Raw genomic sequence first — 21,600 nt, forward strand, 5'->3', positions numbered from 1 at the left:
ATATAACTTAAATTTCTAATAGGAATCTAAATGCCATACTTATTTGGGGCATTTGTATAATCCCATTAAGGTCAAGATATTTCAGGAAATGTCTCATGATACTCTATGTGACTACCAAACTGCTTTTTGGGCAGTTTAGGGGGTGTTGATTGAATCCATAGAGCCTCCTTAGCTCCTTGTTAATAAAAACTGCTGCCACGCCCTAGCCTGATAAACCAGACTAAATGTGAGATTAAATGTGTAATTTAGTCTGGCCCCGATGAATGACACAACAGAAGATTGTTGATGAGAACAACCCTTTGTCTTTCAAACCAGGTCTGTGCCTAATGGCCAATGCTATGAACAATGAGCGCAACTGACTGTGAGGTAGTGATCGAGACAGAAAGCTGATGAGGGAGTGTAAAGAAACAGCCTGTTGGTAAAACGGCAAATGCGTCTTTTTCAAAAATGAATGAGCGTAGCCTCTTCCTGCTCACATTTCAACCAAAACCCCAAGTCTATTCCTTCCTAAACTGAATCCAAAGCTGAGTCAAATGAGAACTGTTCAATAGTTGTTGCCATCATCCTTGTTATGCTTTCCCCAGCATCGCGCAGCTTTGTCGTCATGCCCTCAAAACCCCGCCCGCTTTGCATCCAAAAATGTCAACACATCTCTGCGTTGTGATTGGCCAGCCAGTTCTAGGGCCTGGGGCATTGATCAAGGCTAGAGCACTTGTAGGCAAGAATTATTTTAGCCGCTGGTGGGTGGGGCTAGTTTACTAGGCTAGTCACTCCCATCAAATCAGATTTATTCTCCCTCATGTACAACTTGCTTTGTTTTAAGTTCCTATTCTGTGTATGCATGCTTATTAAAATACTGTCCAATTTGTTCATTAACAATGTGGCTCAACCTGAGCATGAAATAGAACTTGATCAGTTCTTGTATATTTTCTAAACTGTTTATCTACACTACCGTTAGCTTGAGTACAACCTAAACATATATTGTGTTCCAAAAATGGATCTTTAAACAATATCTTTTTTTATACAAGTTATGATGTTAGAACAATACATTTTTCATGTACTTTGAAAGTTATAGTAGTTTTATCTTTTAAGTACTTCTTGATATTTTACTATTAATTCAAGCTTTGCTGTATGTGTCCTTATCTTTTTATTATTTGAAATAAGAATGTAAATAATAACACTATAAAAAATGTCAACATCTTTTACGCTGCTATCCAAAGGACACTTTCCTTTTTTTAAATCTAAAATGTGGTATCTAAACAAAAATTAAATCGTCAGAAAATGTTTTATTTGTTTTCCAAATAGCATACCTCTTTTAAATCTTTGGAAAAAGTTGGTTAGTCCACTGGAGGAGGTCCCAGCAGATGTGCTCTAAAATGAGAATTACATTTTCAGTAAGAATTCACCCCAAAATACTTAATAGGAAAAAACCTTGAAACAATACAACTATTCTTACTCTTGTTCTACTGTTTGATGTCAGTGACGGTACTGCCATTGCTGATCGCACCTGAAAAGTTAATTTGCAGAAGAGTAATTACAGAGCATCTCCCAGTGTCAATATATTCACTTATGAATGTACAAACATCATAAGACTTGAGTATTTGCAATTAAAGATTCCTCACCTTACTGTCCCACAGTGTTCCGAACACAAGAATGAAGAAACCCTTTAGGGAAAAAAACAATAATTTAATAGTTTCTCACTTTCATTACAAAGGTAATGTCATAAACTTTAAAGTCTAACAAACAGTTGAAATGTTACCTGTAATGAATTGAAGAATGCGAAGGCAATATGGATTCCTATGTTTTCAGGAGCAGCCATGGTTCCGATTCCCAAACCCCAAGTTATTCCAAAAAACGGTGTTAGCACAGCCAAACACCTGGTTATAACCACCAGAACGTGCTTTTCTCCTGTTTGGGCTGCATTTCCTCCTACTCTTCTCCTCAGTATTTTGTATAATACCACAATCAGGATGATGAAGTTTATACACACTATCATGAGTGCAGGGATCACAAAGGCCAGCAGAGCTTTGGACTCGTCCCAGTTGAGCCAACAGATGATTTCATCTCGTATGTATTCCTTTGAGGGAGCAGTTGCAGCTATAGTTATTGTGGCAATGATCAGTGGTGCACCATATCCCAAAGAGAATCCAATGATCAGCATAGATATTTTAGACAGTCCTCCATCAAACACACTAAGGGTGCGATAAAGCAACAGCAGGCCTTTGGCTAACATCCAGAAGAACATGGAGAGGTAGAAAAAATGAATAAAGAAGGTAGCTGCTGTGCATGCTGGGTTGTTTGACTTGGTTACATCTGAAATAGCTGCTCCAATAATGAACCAAATGTTTGCAATGAGGAGAGACAAAGCGATGTTGACAATAGCGACATGGCGCAAATACGATGTTGTGTTCTTGTTAACTTTTCTCCATATGATTGCTTCAATGATGAGACAAATGACCAAGCAAAGCATAGAAATGCCAACTCCAATGTAGGTGATATAGTCCAGAATAGGGTTCTTTGGGCTGTTGGGTGACATTAGAATAGAGAAGGAAGTGGTGTGGTTGCAATTGCAGCTGACTGTTTCATTTTCAAAGTACACTAATGAGCAACCGTTGTCACTCCAGCCTCCCAGACCGTCAAACAGGTCAAAATCCCAAAAAACACATTTGGGGTTTTCTATGGTTTCATTTGTGTAATTTATTACTTCAAAATTTAATGTAATATTTGAGATTTTAACTTCAGGTTTAACAAGAGCAACCCTTCCATGGACACGGTTGGATGTGTTGTTGAGTTCATCTCTTCCAGGAAGCACATTGTACATGGAGGCAAAAACTATGATGGTAATTAGTTTGTTCTCTCCACCCCCCTCGGGTAATTCTATTTCCACTGAGGAGTTAAATTCTCTTCTGAAAGGATCTGTAAGTTCTGTTTTGTTCAGGAGAATAAAATCTGTGTTGATTTCCAATGAATCATTGCTTATAAAATCTGGTAACCTCTCAAAAACATTCAAGAATGAAGAGCTGGAACTGTTTCTTCCTAATCCCTCATCTGTATTATTGTCATTCAAATTGAGTAAAGTCCAGGATTTCCTTGAGTCATCAATTGTTAGAAGGCCTGCACTTTCTAGGAAATTCTACAGAACAAAGTGAAAGAAAAACCACATAATTTTAAAAAGACATAGTTCCATTGTGCCTGTGTATGTTTAAATGTTTAGATGTACCTACCCTTGTTGAATTATCACTTATTCTGATTTCCAAATATGATGATACATTGGCGACATTTTCAAAGATCTTAACCATAGCAATGATGGTTGCTGGAGACTCAACAATCTTTACATTATTTGCAGCAGTCGCATTTTTAAGGTCCTCCAAGAAAATGGGAATTGTTACTTCATTCAAGTTCTATCATATGAAAACAGAAAAAAAATCTTAATAATTATCCCTGAAAGTACAGATATTTCTGTATGTTTTTTGATTGCTATACCTAAAAAAAATATTTTTCTTTTAGAATTTGTTTGTGATGAAAAAAGCCCTAAACTTTTAAAAACAATTATTCCTTTCTCTCCTACTAAAATATGTTTTGAAATCTCTTTAATTAAACATAAAAAATCAAAATCTTTGGTTTTATTCCATCTTATTAAATATGTCATATACAAAAAAGGAAATAACACTACATAGCAAATGACAGTCACTATACATTCGGAACAATCATCTAGAGGACAGTGGTTTTCTCTCCTCTGAAAAATAATGCAACACAAGTACCATTACTAACAGAAATCAATCATTTACTAGTGTTTAAAAAGAAAACGTCACCTCTGATTGATCAAGCAGATCTGCAATCACTGCAAGGACACAGTTGTTTTGTTCATCTCTAAATTCCCCATCTGCATAACAAACTGCTGTCTTTTCTCCCCTCTCGTCTTCATCACAGTCTGCAGTACCAATCTCACCAAGCTGTGCATTTCCATAGATCCTATCCTCACAAAGAAAGCTCTCTAGAGAAATAAGTAAATGTTTTTAGGACAAAATTTAGGACTGTATGTAAGCATATATTTGAATTCCTAAAACTGCAGGGGAATACATTCTTTGTCAAATAATACTAACCCGCTTCGGTTAGTTGTAGTGTGATTTCTTTTGATTTTGCCGGTAGTGATTTATATTCCTCTGATGTTGCTTCACATCTGTATTTCACCTCCCTCTCTGCACAGTTCTCTGGGACTCTATAGAGATGTGGTATAAGTACCTCTGGTGGTGCAGTAAGGAGGATAAATTCTCAAATTATTGTTATTTTTTTTGCATTGTAAAAAGTGTTATTAATAATTATACTGGCGTGTTAATAAAACATTTACCTTGATTTTCTGAATCAAACAACTTGACTGTGAAGCCATCGTTTACTCTACATGACAGTTGCTTAGTATCAGAACATTTCAGTCTTTCTCTGTCTGGATCTGCGTCGATGTCCGGGAGTGTTATGGATTTCAACGTTACCTTCTGAATGAACCTTGAACCACTTCCCCATTTTATCTCACATTCATACTCTCCTAGGGGAAAAAAAAAGAAAAAAGTCAGTGAAGTTAGGACTCACAAACAGGAAGAGAGGAAGATAGAGAGAAAACTTGGGAGTTGAAAAGCTGTATTAAAATTTTACTCTAAATTATTTCGTTCATTTATTCATGTGTTGTAGAAAGTCTGAACTTTACTTAAAGGGCTTGTATCAAGCAAATCAACTTTTTTGCCTTTGAATGGAGCCTAGGCAGAAATCAAACTGAAGAAACTCATTGCTTTCCTTCATCCACCTGCGACACAGCCAATCAGCTTTGAACCACACCTCCACAAAAGCCAATAAGCATCCAAAGTGCATCTTAAAAGGCCTCCGATCCGCTCTTGTCTGCTCCTGTGCGCAGCCGGAGGATGCGCTGTGTAACTTCATTCAGATGACCCCATTTCAACCCACCTCCAGCCCCTCCTCCACCATCATGGCTAAAGCTTCATCAGGGTGTCATCCCTCCCGGACTCTTACTGCTTTCCCTGTCTCATCTTAACCGGTACGGCAGAAGTCCACCATGTTAAGCTTGGTTCTGCCAGAGGTTTCTTTTCAACAGGGAGTTTTTTTCTCTCCACTGTCACTTCATGCTTGCTCATCATTAACAGGTTCTCTCAACCTGTGTTATCCAACTGGACTTCCATTTTCCAGGTCCCTGAGTGAAGCTCTAGTATCAGCTCAAGCAGTCCACTGGATCTCCCCATAAAGCTCAGCATACCGTCTCTCTAACCAGCAGTCTACAGATTGACCAACTTCATCTATCTCCACTCCACCCCCAGTTTAAGGCCTGGGAGGGAAACAGCAGTACTCTTTACTCCTGTTTATGCATGTCTGTCAAAATTAAGCGCTATGTTTCCTGCTGAGGTCTGAACGCCAAAGAGAAAGTAATTGTATCAATAAATTTCTCCTAATTGTCTTTTCTCTTTGTGTCAGTTTTTCAGATTGAACTATCGTATAATGCTATTACTTTATCAGAATCAACAACAAAATGGTATTTCGTTGGATTCATGCATCTCTAAGAAATACTCTGTTCTGGGAGCAGCAACCCCTCCCTGTCCTATAAAAAACAAATGGTTGGAGAATATCTCTCAGGCTCCCTACAAGAAGTAAAAATGTGTGATACCTTTAGTTCTTATATTGACCTGATACCAAGTAAATACACTGTCAGTATCTCCAATGACTTCTTTTAATACAGTCCTAAAACCTATAACCACTCTGTATTTTTGTGATTTTTTTTTTTTTTGTTCTTATTGTTTTCTTGTGGAATAGTTTTGTTAAGATGTAGGAAAAATGTGTGTATGAAATACTAAAATCTAAAGATAATAAATAGACCAATCAGAAAAATGTGAGTGCATTTTTTTCCAAAATAAGCACATGGAAATACAGTAAAACAATAACAATAACAAAATTTAAAATATTTTGTTTGACATTGAGAGCCTATATTTTTTTTCTATTAATCCACTTTTATATTTTTTTTCCCGAGTTCAATAAAATATTGTAACACACCACAACAAAAAAAGACAAAAAAAATAAATAAATAACTGCAAGTCTATGCCAATTCAATTAAGGTATCAATTTTTGATTTTGCATTAATTTTCATATTTAAGGAATTTGTCTTTATACATTTAATAATTATGGATATATACATTCTTGGTGTTAAAGTGTTTTTCCATACTCTTCTTGTTATTAAACTTATCATCAGCTCTTTGCATTTGCTTAAACATATTTAATTATTTTAATACAATTGTTGTATGTCCTGCCCTGCTAAAATGAAACAATTGTGTTAAAGTAACTAAATATGATTAAACAAATGCCAAAAACTGTCATATAGGTTTTGTTTTTTTTGGTGTATTGTTATTATATTTCAATATGTCCTTATGGTCATTTTGATGATACTATACACTTGCTGTACTACTGTAAATTTTCAGGCTAAATAAAGATAAAAACATCTGTCCATTTTCTAATGCTAATTCCATCAGGATCATTGCCTATCTCTGGGAAAAAGGCACGGTACACCCTGGACAGGTCACCAGTCTGTAGAAGGACAACACAGAGACACACAAAGCCATACAACCATGCACGTACACACTCACACCTAAGGACAATTTAGAGATGCTAATTAACCTAACGTTCATGTTTTTGGCCTGTGGGAGGAAGCTGGAATACCCGAAGAGTATGCATTGGGAGAACATGCAAACTTCATGCAGAAAAATCTGGGCTGGGAATCTAACCCAGAATCTTCTTGCTGCAAGGCAGCAGTGGTACAAACTAGTTCTCCATGGAGCCCTATTTTAAACTTGTAAAATGACACTTTCCATTGAAAGTAACATAAAAAAGCAAGATGATAGCACAATATGGTTTTAAATGATTTGAGCAATTTACCACCAGTTGCACTTTGCATTTCATGAGCAAATTATGCAGAAGATAACCTGAATACTTGCTGTTTTTATAGAATTATCTGTCTCTGGGTCAAGGATCCTTCAGAACGACGTTGTGGGAATTGTGTCTCCTTTTCTATTTTTTCATTGCCATTTTTCACATGTTCTTACAAATGATTTGTAATGCTTCTTTTTTCCACAGCCTTGTTACATTCTCTACTGTGCAACTTGCCCTTGTCATTGAATCTGCCTAAAAGTTCATGCACACAGCTCTGCCTCGCCTTTCTACCTTGTTAATACTCCGTTTGTGTGTCTCTTCCTGTTTTTGTGCCTGTTCAGTATCCTTGCATATGGTGGAGTCAGAAAAGTCTAGTTGGGAGAGGGTTGGAAAATAGAGAAAAGTGTGCCTGCTTCACTCTGGTTGGGGTGAATGACTTCCCTCAAGACCCCCATGCTCTCCATCTGTAGAGCAGAGGGGGCACGGGCAGTAAGCATAAGACAGAGAGTGAGAAATAGAGAAGACAAAGGTACAAGGCTTGTATAGATTGAAAGAAAATGAGGATACTAAGGATCAATACAATTATGGATGATTATACCCATCTGTAGCCCACCTCTACCAGGAAGCCTCTACCCTACTCTTATACTGTGCCAGCACTATAAAGAAATTGCACTTTCTTAAAACAGGAGAACGTGATGTAGGACTGAGGATAATGATTGTGGCTTAAACTTAAAACAAAATGGATCTTTTATCAGCTAACTTGTACAGGGCAGATACCTCTTCTTAGTTAAAGTCTAAGCCATGATTTTGTTTAGTTTTTTACTGCCTCAAGAGGTCTCAGACTTTGTTCAGCCTTCAGTGGCCTTAAAAGGCAGTCACCCAGGTGGGGAGATGAAGCTTCATTTTAAGAACAAGTGTTTTCCTTTGAGGTTTAAAGACCTCAGTTATAAAACAAAATAATACAAGACATACATTAATTATAAAGGAATCATATAATTCTATATATTTGCCTACAATAAACTTTGAAGGCTAAAGAAGCAGGATAAAGGACCTTTAATACTTAATAAATCTTGTTATTAACTTCCTAAAAAATGTTTTCTCCAACACCCAATATTTCTATGAGTTGCTGTTTTATGAGGTTGCATTATCAAAATCACAAACAAATCCCTAACTGTAATAATGAGTAACAACTATTCAATATCCAAAAGATGTAGAGTTGAATAATACTTTCCAACTGTTCCACAGCATCAGATAAATCCGCTTTACTACATAGCAAAAGCATTAGCACAAGAAATTTAGCAAAAAATGTTGCTGTGAGCGCAAGCTGAAATTACAGAAATGGTAAAAAATGTGATTTAAGTTTTGAAAAGATTTAACTGATCTTTATTGTTTTAATTTTAGTCAAAAATACTGTTAAGAATCTTAATCATTTATGTTAGTTATGTTAATAATTTTAAGCTTTACTTTATTAACTAGATGTATTTAGAGATTTTATGTGTTTATCAGTTTGCCTATTTTAAATCAGATTTCCTAATTTTCTTTTATATATATATATATATATATATATATATATATATATATATATATATATATATCAAAACTTTAAACCATAGCAAGTTATGGTGTTATTAGGCTCAATATAAGTACTTTAATATTTTCTTAAGCTTTTTTTCTCCACACTTCTATAGGACTTTGAGTTTGTGGGTCAGGATCAACTGCAGATGGAGATGCAATAATTCTGCATTTCAACACCAATATGTTCAGCCAAACTATTTAATTTAAACAGAATGTATTAGAAAAGGAAAAGCAAATAATAACCAATTTTCTTACTTACCTTCATCAAACTTAAAAATCCTTGGGAATTTATATTCTGATTTTCCATTAGTCAAAGTACTTTGTTCGGCAATAACTTTTCCTTTGTTTCTCCAAAATACAGTAACGGCACTAAAATCAATGCTTGGAGGTTCACATGTCAAAGTGAGGGGATCTCCAGAATACGCTCTCTGTTCTTTATTTCCACCTTCATAGAGACAGCAATATCATTATTCAGTTGTCCTTAGACAATATAAAATAAATATGAAACATTCAATTTATCCCCTGATTTATTAAGGTCTACTTACCGTTAATGAGAACTGGGTATTTTAATGACATTTGTCTCAGAATTTGTTCTTGTGTTAGTGTGTCAGGGGGTGTAAAGGTAATATTATAATCAGCTATGGTACTTCCTGGACTGCAATAAAGAATACAAAAGAATTAAATATTTCCTCCTTTAAATCAAAAAAGGAATCCTAAAGTTTACTATGGATTTATTTTTTATAATCTCAAAAGTTGTTGCAAATAAATAATGTTTTTAAAAACACCAAAACTTTGATATAAAATTCAATATAGTGTGGTAATAATAAATCAATGATGATAAAGGCATAAGGATTTTCCCGAATATTTGAAAACACCCATTCTCTCCACTTAAAAAAAAACAATGTCTGGTTTCAAGAACATGTATTGTATTTGTGTGTTCATATGCAAGTACAATTCTGTATTGAAGTCATGTCTACAAAGTAACTTGTATTAAGAAATGATCTAATGTACTCCTATATGCTGGATGCTTCCAGCAGAAGTCGTAATAAAGAAAATCCCTCTTGAAAATACGTTAAAAACTTCATGCTCATTGTAGTCACTCAGAAAAAAGGACCTCTTTCAGAAAAATTAATCCGATGGCAGTGGTGTCAAAAGTACACACATTTATTACTTAAGTAGAAGTATAGATACTGCAGTTTAAAAATACTCTGGTAAAAGTTAAAGTATCAACTTGACCTCTTTACTCAAGTAAAAGTGAAAAAGTATGTGCTCCAAAAACTACTTAAAGTAAAAAAGTATAAATTAACCATTAAAAAAAAACAGCCAGATGCCACTATATGAATTGAAAGCTACATTTTTCGACTTTTTGGAAAAATTCTTTGAGATAGGGCCAAGGATGAGGGAGGTCTTGTTGATCTCCATCTCCCGGTACGCTCTCTCCTCTGTCCGACCTTTCAGACATTTCAACATCTTTTTCTGAATCCGACATTGTAGCATGGCATTTCATGGCATGGCATGGCATGACAATTCACGTTTGCAGTTTGAAGAACACCTGCTTGCTTCTGATGATTTCCTTTAGCTAACCAATGAGTGTTTGTGTTATATGACTCATCCAACTACACTAGTTTTCACTAGATGTGGATGGAGCCAATGATCTGCATTGGATGGAGCACATGACTGAAATAAATATTTATAAACATTAAACCAGGGAAACCAATTAAAAATCAGTGGGGTCCGAAAAAAAAGAAACTCATCAACCAGTGATCTGTTACTTTAAACAGAATTTAACACTAAAATAAAATGAGGTATTTATGCATTCATGTTATACATTGAATAAAAAATAAATAGATAAAAAAATAAAAATAGAAATTGCCAAAAATTGCATGCTGTGCTATCTCAGAGGAGTTGACACTTGTATGACTGTACTCCTGTATATCCATCGGTAGTTAAAGGACAAGGGTCAGCAAATGCAAATTCTGTCCTGTAAAACAATGACAATTGCTGGGGCATTGGCTTCAGATCATACAGTGACAATCAACAATTGTCGCTGTATGATCTGAAGCCACATTTAGAGCTTTTAAACAGGCTTTTGAAAAACTTTGATAATTTGCTGCTGTAATATTATAGATTTTTTAGAATAGAAAGCTAGCAGGTGTGCATAATCAAAAATTAACAGAAATACAATTATAGAGCATTCAATATTGCAAGAAAGCCCACGCTGTTTCTGAATAAATACATTATTGTAGGAGTTAAGTTCTGTTATCTGACGCTCGTAAATGCATCACACTTGTCTGTAAACGCTGTGCTGTGTAGATGCGCGTTTGATTTTCACCTGAAGACAAAGCTTTGCAGTTTCAAACCTCCCGTCAGCATCACTGTTTATTGTTGTGTGTGAATAAAAAGAGACTACTACAAATAAATCAGCCGTACCCCGGACAAAATCTTTGGATTTTATGTTGTTCATAACACCGCGGTCCACTAATCCATGATCTGTGCAATAAACCGAAGCCAAGAGTAACGAGTAACGTTTGTTTTAAAAATGTAAAGAATAGAAATTAGAGATACTTGTGTGAAAATATAATGAGTAGAAGTCAGAAGTATGAAGAAAAAAAAGTAATGGAGTAAAGTAAAGATACCTAAAAAGTGAACTTTAGTACTTGTCCTTCATTACTTGACACCTCTTTCCGATGGGCAAAACCACAGAAAGGTACACAGTAAATTACTGTGTTCTAATTATTGCAGCTGGTGTGCCATGCATGTTTCAATGTTACTGACCAGTTTAAAGGCATACATTTGTGGAAATAAAAGTTAATTTAATTTAAGAAGAACGTTGTATTTCTGTTTGATTTTGAAAGACAAATAAACCAAATGTATGCAAATATTAAGAATAAATTTGACTTACGAAAGCCTCAGGGTAGCGCTACACTCTCCACATTGACTGGTAATCTGTTTAAAGAAGGACCAAGACCAGGAATAAACACATTTACCTTTTGTAAATTAAATTATTCGCTACAAATGTAGATAGTCACACAAAGTAATGAGAACTCACGGTATCATAAATGCCTTGATAAAATGGACTGCTTTCCGTATTAAACGAGGGTTCAAATGGAATGTCTATGGTAATTCTGCCACGTATAACCTGAGGTTTAGCTGTAGGTGGGTTAGGTGGGATTGGCCTAGCTGTAGTTGGCGAAGCTGTACTTATGACTGGCATAGCTGAAGTTGTGGTTGGCTTAGCTGTAGTTGTATTTGGCATAGTTGAAGTTGTGGTTGGCTTAGCTGTAGTCGTTGTTGGTAATGGTGTGGTTGGAGTAGCTAAAAAAAAGGAAATAAAAAAATATGGTTCTCACACGTTTTATAGCTAAATGATAAAATGAAGAGCATAAGTAATTATTTCTTCCCATACCTGGACATCGTGAATTATCTGTGGACCAAACATAAAGACAGGTATTAATACTTACACTTATGGTTCTATATTTCTTGTAAATCATGTTTTTTTTTTTTGGTGGAGAATAATGATTTGCTAAAGAAGTAAAACAATATGCTTACTTAGGAGGGGCTGACAATACTCGTTAATGGAAGAGATACCGTCTCTACAGGTACAGTAGTCACTGCTCACGTTACTGCATGAATATCTGCTGCTGTTGCACCTTTCACATGGCCATGCAAAATTATCCTCACATTGACAGCGCAGTTCCTTAGATATTCCTTTAAAACAGACTTTGACAGACAATTAAAATTAATTTTATACCATATTTTCCATCAGCAGATATTCCTTATTTATTCAGTTTTTTTTTTTTTTTTTTTACCTGTGGTCAAGTTTATTTCTTTTACTTTCAAAGATGGTGGGAGTGTTATTGAATTGAATACTTCATCCACTCTGCTCCTGAAGATCTGAAGTGTATAATTTTGTATAAAGTACGCTGGGATCTTTAGGACAAAGGTCACTCCTGGAGATTGAAAGACAAATGGAAGATTTTCATGCATTTAAATCCAGAGGTAAAGAAGTAGGACAGTTTGTCAGACATTATATAAAGGTTATGCTGAAAAATAAACCGGCTAAAATTTCATTTCTGATACTAAAGTTTTAAAGAAGAAATTTGAGATGGTTGTTCTCATTGCTCTTTCAGAAACTTGTATTATGGTGGAGTATTTGCAGTCAGCTGAAGGTCTTAACAAAAGTGACGGAGCACAGAGCTTGATCACTCCCGTCCCTCTACACGTTCCTCAGTTAATGGGCTCTTATCAAATTCTCTTATCAAATTCCCATCTCTCCAACTTTCTTATTTTTTGTGAGCAAATTTTGTTTGTTATAAGAAAGTAGACAAAATTAATAAGCCTAAAGAATATGTTCACAAATCACACTAACAAATTAAAAACATCCCTGAAATACAAACTGTAGGTCACCAGTCAATTTATAAACATCTTACTTTCAATTAACCCTGTGTAGACAGCGCTTTACCAGTATTTTTTCTTTTGAGATCATCCTGTTATTGTTCAGTGAATCTAAATTATTTGAAAGGCATTTTCAAAAGTTTTTTGTTAAGACATTCTTCACTCTGACTTTATTCCTTGTCTGCTTATTATTCATAAAAATATAGAAATTGACAAGTTCTGCTCTCCCATCCACCCAAAATAAACTGGATATGCATTTCTAATGGATGACAATGTAGGGCAGTTTGTCATAATGCTTTTCCATTGGGAACTATCACATTGACATGAATGGTTTTTATTTACAATGGAAAATACATAAAGTCTTTGACAAGAAGGTGTGAGAGCTTTACGGTAATTCAAGAATTTTCGTACCTCTTTGTTGTGGAAAAGTAATTGTCGTAGAAGCAGTGGTTATTGTGGGAGCGGTCGTGGTCGTTGTTGGAGCAGCAGTGGTTGTTGTGGTTGTTGTTGTAGCAACCGGGGTCGTTGTTGGAGAAAGAGTGGTTGTTGTCGGAGTGGCCATGGTCGTTGTGGGAGCCGCTGTCGCCGTCGTTGTCGTCGGAGCAGCTGTGGTTGTTGTTACTATAACAATAGAAATCAGAATGTTTAACATTGCTTTATTTCTAAAATTAAAGTTTTTAGTAGATTCCAGAAATCCAGTTTTGTTGAACCGTATTTCTCTTGCTGTTCTACTTCAGTTTTTACCTTAAACGTAATATTTCTTATTGTGCTTGTGGAGTAAGGGTTTTGGAAGCTGGAATATGAGTCCACCACCTCTGTCTAAAGTTGTTTTTTTCTCTCTTAACATAGATGGCTTCCACCATGAGCGGAGTGGTATATGCTGTTCAGTGCAGCAAGGAATGCTCTGATCTTTATATTAAAGAAACCGAACAACCTCTCCACAGACGCATGGCCCAACACAGAAGAGTGGCCTCCTCTGGACAAGACTCGGCTGTACATCTACACCTTGTGGACAAAGAACATTCTTTTGAGGATCAGAATGTTCACATTCTGGATAAAGAAAATAGGTGGTTTGAGAGGAGCGTGAAGGAAGCCATTTATATAAAGAGAGAAAAACCAACTTTAAACAGAGGTGGTGGACTCAGATTCCAGCTTCCAAAAACGTACAAATCAGTGATAGAGATGATCCCTTCCAGAAATCACCACACCCCCCACCCAATCACAGAGGAACGAGGGACCTACCCGCTCCAGCCAGTGAACAATACCTCCTTAACGACTGACTCTTAACAATCATAGACAGGTTTCAGGTATTACAGGAGACAATCTCCCCCTTTAACGACAATCCCCCCCTTTAACAACCGGGCTTCAATATCATAGACAGGTTTCAGGTATTACGGGCTAACAATGGAACCAAACAAACCACTAATCGGTTTCCATTTGCATGTTTCCAAGCAATACAAGGCCTTGTCGATATAAAAACTCTTAACTCACTGCAGATCTAGACATTTGAATTGAGAAAGCTTCCTGGAGAGGTGGCGAAAAGTCTTCAAATCTTGGAAATCTTGGAAACCAAGTCTAGTGGATTTTTTTGAACTTTTACAGAATGATTATGACCTGGATGACTGAGAATCTTCATCAGCATACCTGGATATAACCTAATGGAATATCTTCAAAACGGCTCCAAATGACACAAAACTCATATGGGTTAGTAGAACATGATGTAATAACGTAAAATCAAGGGGCCAATGTAAAAAAAAATGGTGTTCCCCTTTAATTCTTACTAGTATATTTTTGGCTTGTTTGTTTTATTTTAAAAGTCAGTTTCTGATACAGAAATGTAATTTAGAAGATATATCATTACAATTAGGTCTAGGAGTATCATTTTGATCAGGAAGAATCTTTTTTTAGTGATATACAAATGGAACATCAGAGAGGAGTGCTTTGATTAAATGTAAAAATGGCCAGCCCACTTCATATGAACTAACATTAACTCCAGCAACAATATTCTTCTTCGCCATCTCCCCTTTCTTGGTAGCTGTAATGCTTTTTCTCTGTCTTTGAAACATATTTTCCTTTTTTTATTTTATTTATTTTTTATGTTTTGCTGACAGCGATTCAGAGAGCTTTTTGCTTTTGTAAACCTTCTTTTTGGAAAGACTGTGTCACAACCTTGATCTATATGATGTACATACCTGGAGTAGGTGTTGGGCATATAGAGTTATCTGTGGAGAGCAAGAGATTAAAATGTTTTTGTCTTAAACCAGAATTGTGTGTGCTTAATCCATTAGCAAAGCAACAGAACAGAAAGCTTACTGGTTTCTGGTTGGCAAAACTCATCATTTGGAGGAAGTCCATTTATGCATGTACAGGTTGAACTGCTGGTGTTACTGCATGAGTTGTTGCTGTTGCACATGTCACATGGCAAAGCATAACCACCCTCACATTCACACTGCAGTTTATCATAGGAGTTTGGAATGCAGACTGATAAAGATATCAAAGAAGGAAAATCATCCATCTGTATTTTATATTATCTATTCTATTTATCCAGAAAACTGTGTGACCAGATTCTCTTACCGGTAGTCAAGTTTACTTGTAAAACATTTATCCTTGAAAGAGATATAGGGTAGTTTATTGTTTGAAGAGCACTTCGGAATGACTCTGGGATATTTGATGGCACAATGGCAGCTGGGATGCTCAAAACAATGTCCACATCAAGGAACAATGGTTCTGCAGAAGTAAACAGATCTAGTTATGCTTTTGTCCCCAGGGAAGTGGAAAAGTATGAACTTGATTATTATTAGTAAATCCTGAAAGGCAAAAAACTTAAATTGAAACAAGATTCATTCTTAGAACTTTGTAGCCTGTTCTAGAAGCCATGTTACAATGCCACAAGGAATACAAAAAGGCATATGTTGAAAAGGTCTGTTTTGTCATACCAGAGGTTGTTGTGGATGTTGTTGTCGGCATGGGTGTTGTTGTAGTTGTTGTGGTTGCTGTGAATTAAAAAGGAATATGTCAAATTCTTCAAATCTTTTTTAGTTGTTGTTTAAAGATTTAAAATACGGTTAAATTCAGGGAAGCTGACTACCTGGAACTTCATACCATCCTCTGTTCTGCCTCTTTGGAGTTAAGGAAATTCTTAGCCAAATAATTGGTACTATAGGTGTGTTTGCGAGCCTAACACCATAGCATTTATATATTTTTTTGTAGTATTCTTGATATTAATTGGTAAATCTCTTTTTTGAGCCTTCTTAGGAGAGTTTTTTTTTCTTCAACTTTGGCATTTATCTATGTGAACGTGGCAAATGTAGTGAAGTGCATTTGCTCTTGTAATTTGATAGCTAAGCAGGTCTCTGTATGTTTCTATTGATATTTATTTTACTTTTCCTTGGTAGGGACCTTCAAAAAGCTACTAATAAACAGTAATGTTAAATTCGATTTTCTTTTCATGATCGATTGCATGATTTTTGCATAATGTTTTCAGACAGCTAATTAAATGCAACAACTATCAGATTTCAGTTTGAATGCTCCAGGAAATAAAAAAAAAACCTGTTGCCCAAAAGATGAATGTATACAACACACAGCAATGCATTCTTTATGAAGTAATGATAAATGTGAATGTCACTCAAGGTGTTCAATAAATCTCTGTTAAAAAAAATTATAATGATGATGTGGTCTCCATGTTATTTTTAAACCTTGGAGCAATGGTAGCCAACAACTTCTTGGCTCCAACATTAACGAAAAAGAAAGACAAGAAAACAAAAACACAGCTGTTATCAATATCTGTGATGATAATGTTGTAAAAACATCTCTGTAGATGTGCAGACCATTCAGACTAAAAGCACTTTAAAAACTACCAAAAATGTATCCGATTTAGCCCATACAGAAGCAGCCTAAAGCAGATTTTCTGGAAAAGATAAATATGGGAATAGGGCCTATCAGTCAACTATAATAGGTCTGATATTAGTTGCAATTGTTTAAAATTATTGGATTTTGGTGCATTTGACTGCATTTTCAATGCAGTTCAAGGATAAAGTTTATCTCAGGCAGTTCTTGACAGGGATGGACATGGGCCAATAACCTTATAGAACCAGCAATTCAATTGAATTTAATTGTCATAAGGTTCCATCTGATAATTGTGTTTGAACCTTTATTAGAAATTAGTTTGGAACCAAAAAAGAAAACATGCAATGGACACAGAAATGGAGAGGAAGGTGAGGAAAGTGGAGGGGATAAGAATTATGGGAACGAGAGAAAGAGAGAGAAACTAAGTAATTCCCAATAATCTCCCTTATAAGATATATAAGTATATATAAGTGTTTCTTATAAGTCTACACTAATTAGAAACACTAAGGAAGAGAAAAGAGGCAAAGTAAAACACCAACCAGAACAAAAGAGGCTCTATCGCATGGAGACCCCTCAGAATTAAAAAAGGAATATGTCAAATTCTTCAAAGTCTTCAAACATAAGTATAGTCTTTATCATACCTTCATAACATATGTTGTAGCTCAACTCATATGTTTATCTTTTACATACCTGGAGTAGGTGTTGGGCATATAGAGTTATCTGTGAATAGCAAGAGATTAAATACTTTTGTCTTAAACCAGAATTGTGTGTGCTTAATCAATTAGCAAAGCAACAGAACAGAAAACTTACTGGTTTCTGGTTGGCAAAACTCATCATTTGGAGGAAGTCCATTTATGCATGTACAGGTTGAACTGCTGGTGTTACTGCATGAGTTGTTGCTGTTGCACATGTCACATGGCAAAGCATAACCACCCTCACATTCACACTGCAGTTCATCATAGGAGTTTGGAATGCAGACTGATAAAGATATCAAAGAAGGAAAATCATCCATCTGTATTTCATTTAATCATTTATTATATTTATACACAGAAACATTTGTGTGACCAGCTTGTTTTACCTGTAGTCAAGTTTACTTGCAGAACATTTATCCGTGAAATGGGTATTGGGTAGTTTATTGTTTGGAGAGCACTTCGGAATGACTCAGGGATATTTAATGGCACAGTGGCAGCTGGGATGCTCAAGACAATGTCAACATCAAAGAATAATGGTTCTGCAGAGAGGAAGAGACAACTTGGAATATTGTCATCGTTTCAAGTTTCTTTGTTTCAATCATTCATTTGTTTCAAGAAGAGAATCCTGTAGTAGTACAAGTTCTTCACTTCTTTCTCAAAATTTCTTAAGATGTAATGTTTGATCTTATTAGCAAAGGAAAACTATAAAGGCTTGCTTGAAGGCAAACTGTAGTTTAGCATGTTTGTACTTATTGGTTTATATATATATCACCTTTCAGTAGCAAGACAATTCAAAGTGCTGTAAATAATAAGAAATGTACATTACAAGATATGTAAAATGAATACAATTGCTGATAGTGCAATTAAAGATAGACTACAAACTTTTAGGTCATACAGTAAAGGGCCACTCTAAACAAATATGTTTAATCTGATTTAAAGTGACTTAAAACTTTAGCACTTTTACAGTTTTCTGAAACGCTCGTTCCAAATTAGTTGAGCATTAGAAGGAAAAGCTGCTTCTCAATGTTTGGTGCTGGTCCTGAGTGTGCAGAGTAGGCCCTCTGAAAGATCTGGGCCCTGATAATTAGTCTGTAATCTATTTTGTTGCTAAACCATTTGGTGATTTATAGACTAACAGAATTATTTGAAAGTCTTTTCTCTGAGATACAGAGAACAGCTGGAAGGTCTTTAGAACTGAGCTGATGTTCTCCACTTTCTTAGTGAGGACACAGGCAGCAGCTTTCTTGGATCAGCTGCAGCTGTGTTATTGACTTTATAGGCAGACTTGTGAAGACACTCAGTTGCAGTCATCGATTCCACTAAAGATGATGACATGAATTAGTTTTTTAAGGTCCCACTTAGAAATTGGTTCCTTAATCCTGGAAATTTTTTTAGGTGAGTGAAAGCTGACCTTGTTGCTTACCTTTATGAGACACACTATTGCTTGTTGTTACTTTTTTTTTTTTCTTCAGCTGAAAAAAAGTTTGGCTCAGGTGATCTGTCAGCAACCTAAAAATATTGGAGACCCCTAATCTACATCTTTAATTTGATGTAATTATTGCTTAAGTTGCAACCTCATCAACTGTAAATAGAATTAGGGTTAGGACCTTTGTTATTGAAGACCAGGTATACCCAGCAGCTTTACAGTTTGGGAGCCTTCTGCACAATCACTGCAGATATTGGTATTGGGTCTGCTAAATGTGCATTCCCCAAAGAAGTGGAAGGAAAAACCTGTTTATTATTAGCACTTAAATTACTATAATATTTAATCTCAGAGCTTTGGAGCGTGTTCTAGAATTAATAATGCATCGCTCTTAGAAACAAAAGGCCTGTTTTGAAAAGGTTTATTGTGTCATACCATAGGTTGTTGTAGGTGTCGTCGTTGGCATAGGTGTTGTTGTTGTAGTTACTGTAAATAAAAAATAAATATGCACAATTTATTCTAATCCTTTCAGCTGTTTTGTTTAAAGATAATGAAAAACATACATTCTGGAAAACTTCATACTATCCTCTGTCCTGACCCTTTGGAAATAAACAGAACTTTATCCAAATAAGCGTTACCATGGGTTTGCTTGCTAGCCTAACAACTTAGCATTTATATTTTTCATGAGAGTCTATAATAAATTAAGAAAAGCCATGAGTTTCCCTAATGGATAGGTAAATCTCTTTTTTGAGACTTCTAAGGGGAGTTTTTGTTAGCTTCTACATTTGACTATGTAAATCTGCAAAGTATAATGAAGTAAATTTGCTCTGGAATTTTATTTCCAACCAGAGGTTGTTGTTTTTGGTTAGTAGCTTCATAGGTTTTTTACATTCCTCTAATCTTAAAGTCTTATTGAATACTTGTTTTATGCCCTCTATATGAAGACATCACTTAAAAGCAAAACATCAAACCCTCCATTCTCTGAAGTCCTGATTTTCATCCATTGGTTTTGAAGGAAATTCTGAAAGACTCAGCTTGTTCAAGCTGTAGTACACAGTAATAAAGTAGAACATATATTTTAGATCAAGCCAAATCTACGTCCTTTACATACCTGGAGTAGGTGTTGGGCAAATGGAATCATCTGTAAAGCAATGAGAGTGGATTATTTGAAAAAGTAAAGCCATAGTCATTGTGATATAATAAAGACTACACTGTATTTTAACCAAGCTAGATCAGCTTTTAACAGAATATGTGATTATAACACGGTACAGTGCACTCATTCCCTTGGATAAGAAAATGTTATAGTAAAACTAGCAATCAGTTTAGTCTCACTTATGAGTGGCTGACAGAAGTCATGTTAGGCTGTTCTCCAATTATGTGATTTATTTTAGACAGATATCACATTACACAACAAACAATATTCATTTTTGGACAGTATGACAACTCCTCCTCCTTTGGGACTAAAAAGACCCAACCTTGTATGAGCAGCAGCGAAGCAGAATACTCACTTGTGATTGGCTGACAGAAGTCATTGACGGAAGGAAGTCCATATATGCATGTACAGATTTGACTGCTGCATGAAGTGTTGATGTTGCACATCTCACACGGCCAAGCAAAGCCACTCTCACATTGACACTGTAGTCCATGGCTGGAGTTTGGATAACAGACTGTTGAGAAGTTCAAAAGATGAAAACCATAGATCACTTTATTTTCAAGCAAAATTTTAATGAGATAAGCAAGCCTTAAAGAAGCAGATACTCCTACCTGTGGTCAAGTTCAACTCTATAATCTGTAACATGTTTGAGAATGGTTCCAGGAAGGTTTCATTGCTCAGATGCTCCCTAAACAATCCCAATAGATTTGATGTGTATCTTGAGAGGGGGATGCGTAATTCCAAAACCAAATCTATTTCTGTTGAGGTAAACAAATAAAATTCCAAAATAATTAAGACTACCAACAGATTACATCTATGAGGAGCAAAGGTTTTTTTTTTTTTTAACCAAAATATTTTTGTATTTACCACATCCTTAATGTAGTTTTGCATGACAAAATTTGGATAAAAAAATACAGTTTGGGTTGCAACTTGGAATTTGTTTGCAGTCTTTATTAAACTCTTTGCATTTTTATTGATTTGCTTATAAAAATATGCGTTGTATCATACCGTAGATTTGTGGAGGAGATGTTGGGGTTGGGATAGTTGTTGTTATATCTGAAAATAATAAAACAAAGATTATGTAGCATAACTTGATGAACCCTGTGTACCCTGAGTGTACTGAGGTCAGTTCAGTTTATTTATATAGTGCCAATTCAGGACACATCATCTCAATGCATTTAACAGAGACAATTCAATAAAATAATGCAGACAGCTTGGTTAAGTGTTTTCTGAGTAAGGAACCCTAAATGATTTCAACAAGTCAATGACCTTGCAGAATTCTCCCTTTCTGGATGAGCCTGTCAAAACAGTGGACAGTCACCTCCATGGTGTCATTGACTTAGCAGGATTCCCTTATGCAAGGTATACATGCAGTAACAGTGGAGAGGAAAAACTCCCTTTAACACGAAAAAACCTACAGAAGAACATGGTTCAGTTTGAACGTATTGTGCCTTAAGCAACTCTGAGTTTGAGCAGCTGGAGCAGACATATAAAAGGAACACGAAGTAGAATCACTGATTCATAAAGACAGAAGAGAAAGTGATGTTAGAATAGCTCCATATGTGGTTTTGTCAGGAAAAGAAACAGGTTGATGAGCG

At 35.6% G+C, this 21,600-nt stretch overlaps 1 protein-coding gene across 1 annotated transcript in view; it reads right to left on the bottom strand.

Annotated features, from left to right (window-relative positions):
• The window catches only part of LOC107099823, a 32,216-nt gene that overhangs the window by 1,879 nt on the left and 8,737 nt on the right, over positions 1-21,600 (bottom strand). The window contains exons 11-36 of the mRNA XM_015398096.1: positions 21,011-21,058; positions 20,614-20,760; positions 20,358-20,516; positions 19,961-19,990; positions 19,285-19,335; positions 17,813-17,965; positions 17,545-17,712; positions 17,425-17,454; positions 15,825-15,881; positions 15,463-15,615; positions 15,202-15,369; positions 15,081-15,110; positions 13,300-13,509; positions 12,303-12,443; positions 12,043-12,213; positions 11,900-11,917; positions 11,543-11,808; positions 11,396-11,439; positions 9,039-9,148; positions 8,753-8,938; positions 4,349-4,540; positions 3,813-3,994; positions 1,760-3,133; positions 1,623-1,664; positions 1,457-1,507; positions 1,311-1,371 (exon numbers count right to left, since the gene is read on the bottom strand). Of these exons, the coding sequence (XP_015253582.1) occupies positions 1,311-1,371; positions 1,457-1,507; positions 1,623-1,664; positions 1,760-3,133; positions 3,813-3,994; positions 4,349-4,540; positions 8,753-8,938; positions 9,039-9,148; positions 11,396-11,439; positions 11,543-11,808; positions 11,900-11,917; positions 12,043-12,213; positions 12,303-12,443; positions 13,300-13,509; positions 15,081-15,110; positions 15,202-15,369; positions 15,463-15,615; positions 15,825-15,881; positions 17,425-17,454; positions 17,545-17,712; positions 17,813-17,965; positions 19,285-19,335; positions 19,961-19,990; positions 20,358-20,516; positions 20,614-20,760; positions 21,011-21,058 (4,242 nt within the window). The remainder of the gene's footprint in view (positions 1-1,310; positions 1,372-1,456; positions 1,508-1,622; positions 1,665-1,759; positions 3,134-3,812; positions 3,995-4,348; positions 4,541-8,752; positions 8,939-9,038; positions 9,149-11,395; positions 11,440-11,542; positions 11,809-11,899; positions 11,918-12,042; positions 12,214-12,302; positions 12,444-13,299; positions 13,510-15,080; positions 15,111-15,201; positions 15,370-15,462; positions 15,616-15,824; positions 15,882-17,424; positions 17,455-17,544; positions 17,713-17,812; positions 17,966-19,284; positions 19,336-19,960; positions 19,991-20,357; positions 20,517-20,613; positions 20,761-21,010; positions 21,059-21,600) is intronic.

This window comes from Cyprinodon variegatus, unplaced genomic scaffold, assembly GCF_000732505.1.
Source record: "Cyprinodon variegatus isolate N-32 unplaced genomic scaffold, C_variegatus-1.0 Scaffold911, whole genome shotgun sequence".
In the NCBI taxonomy this organism is placed as follows: domain Eukaryota; kingdom Metazoa; phylum Chordata; class Actinopteri; order Cyprinodontiformes; family Cyprinodontidae; genus Cyprinodon; species Cyprinodon variegatus.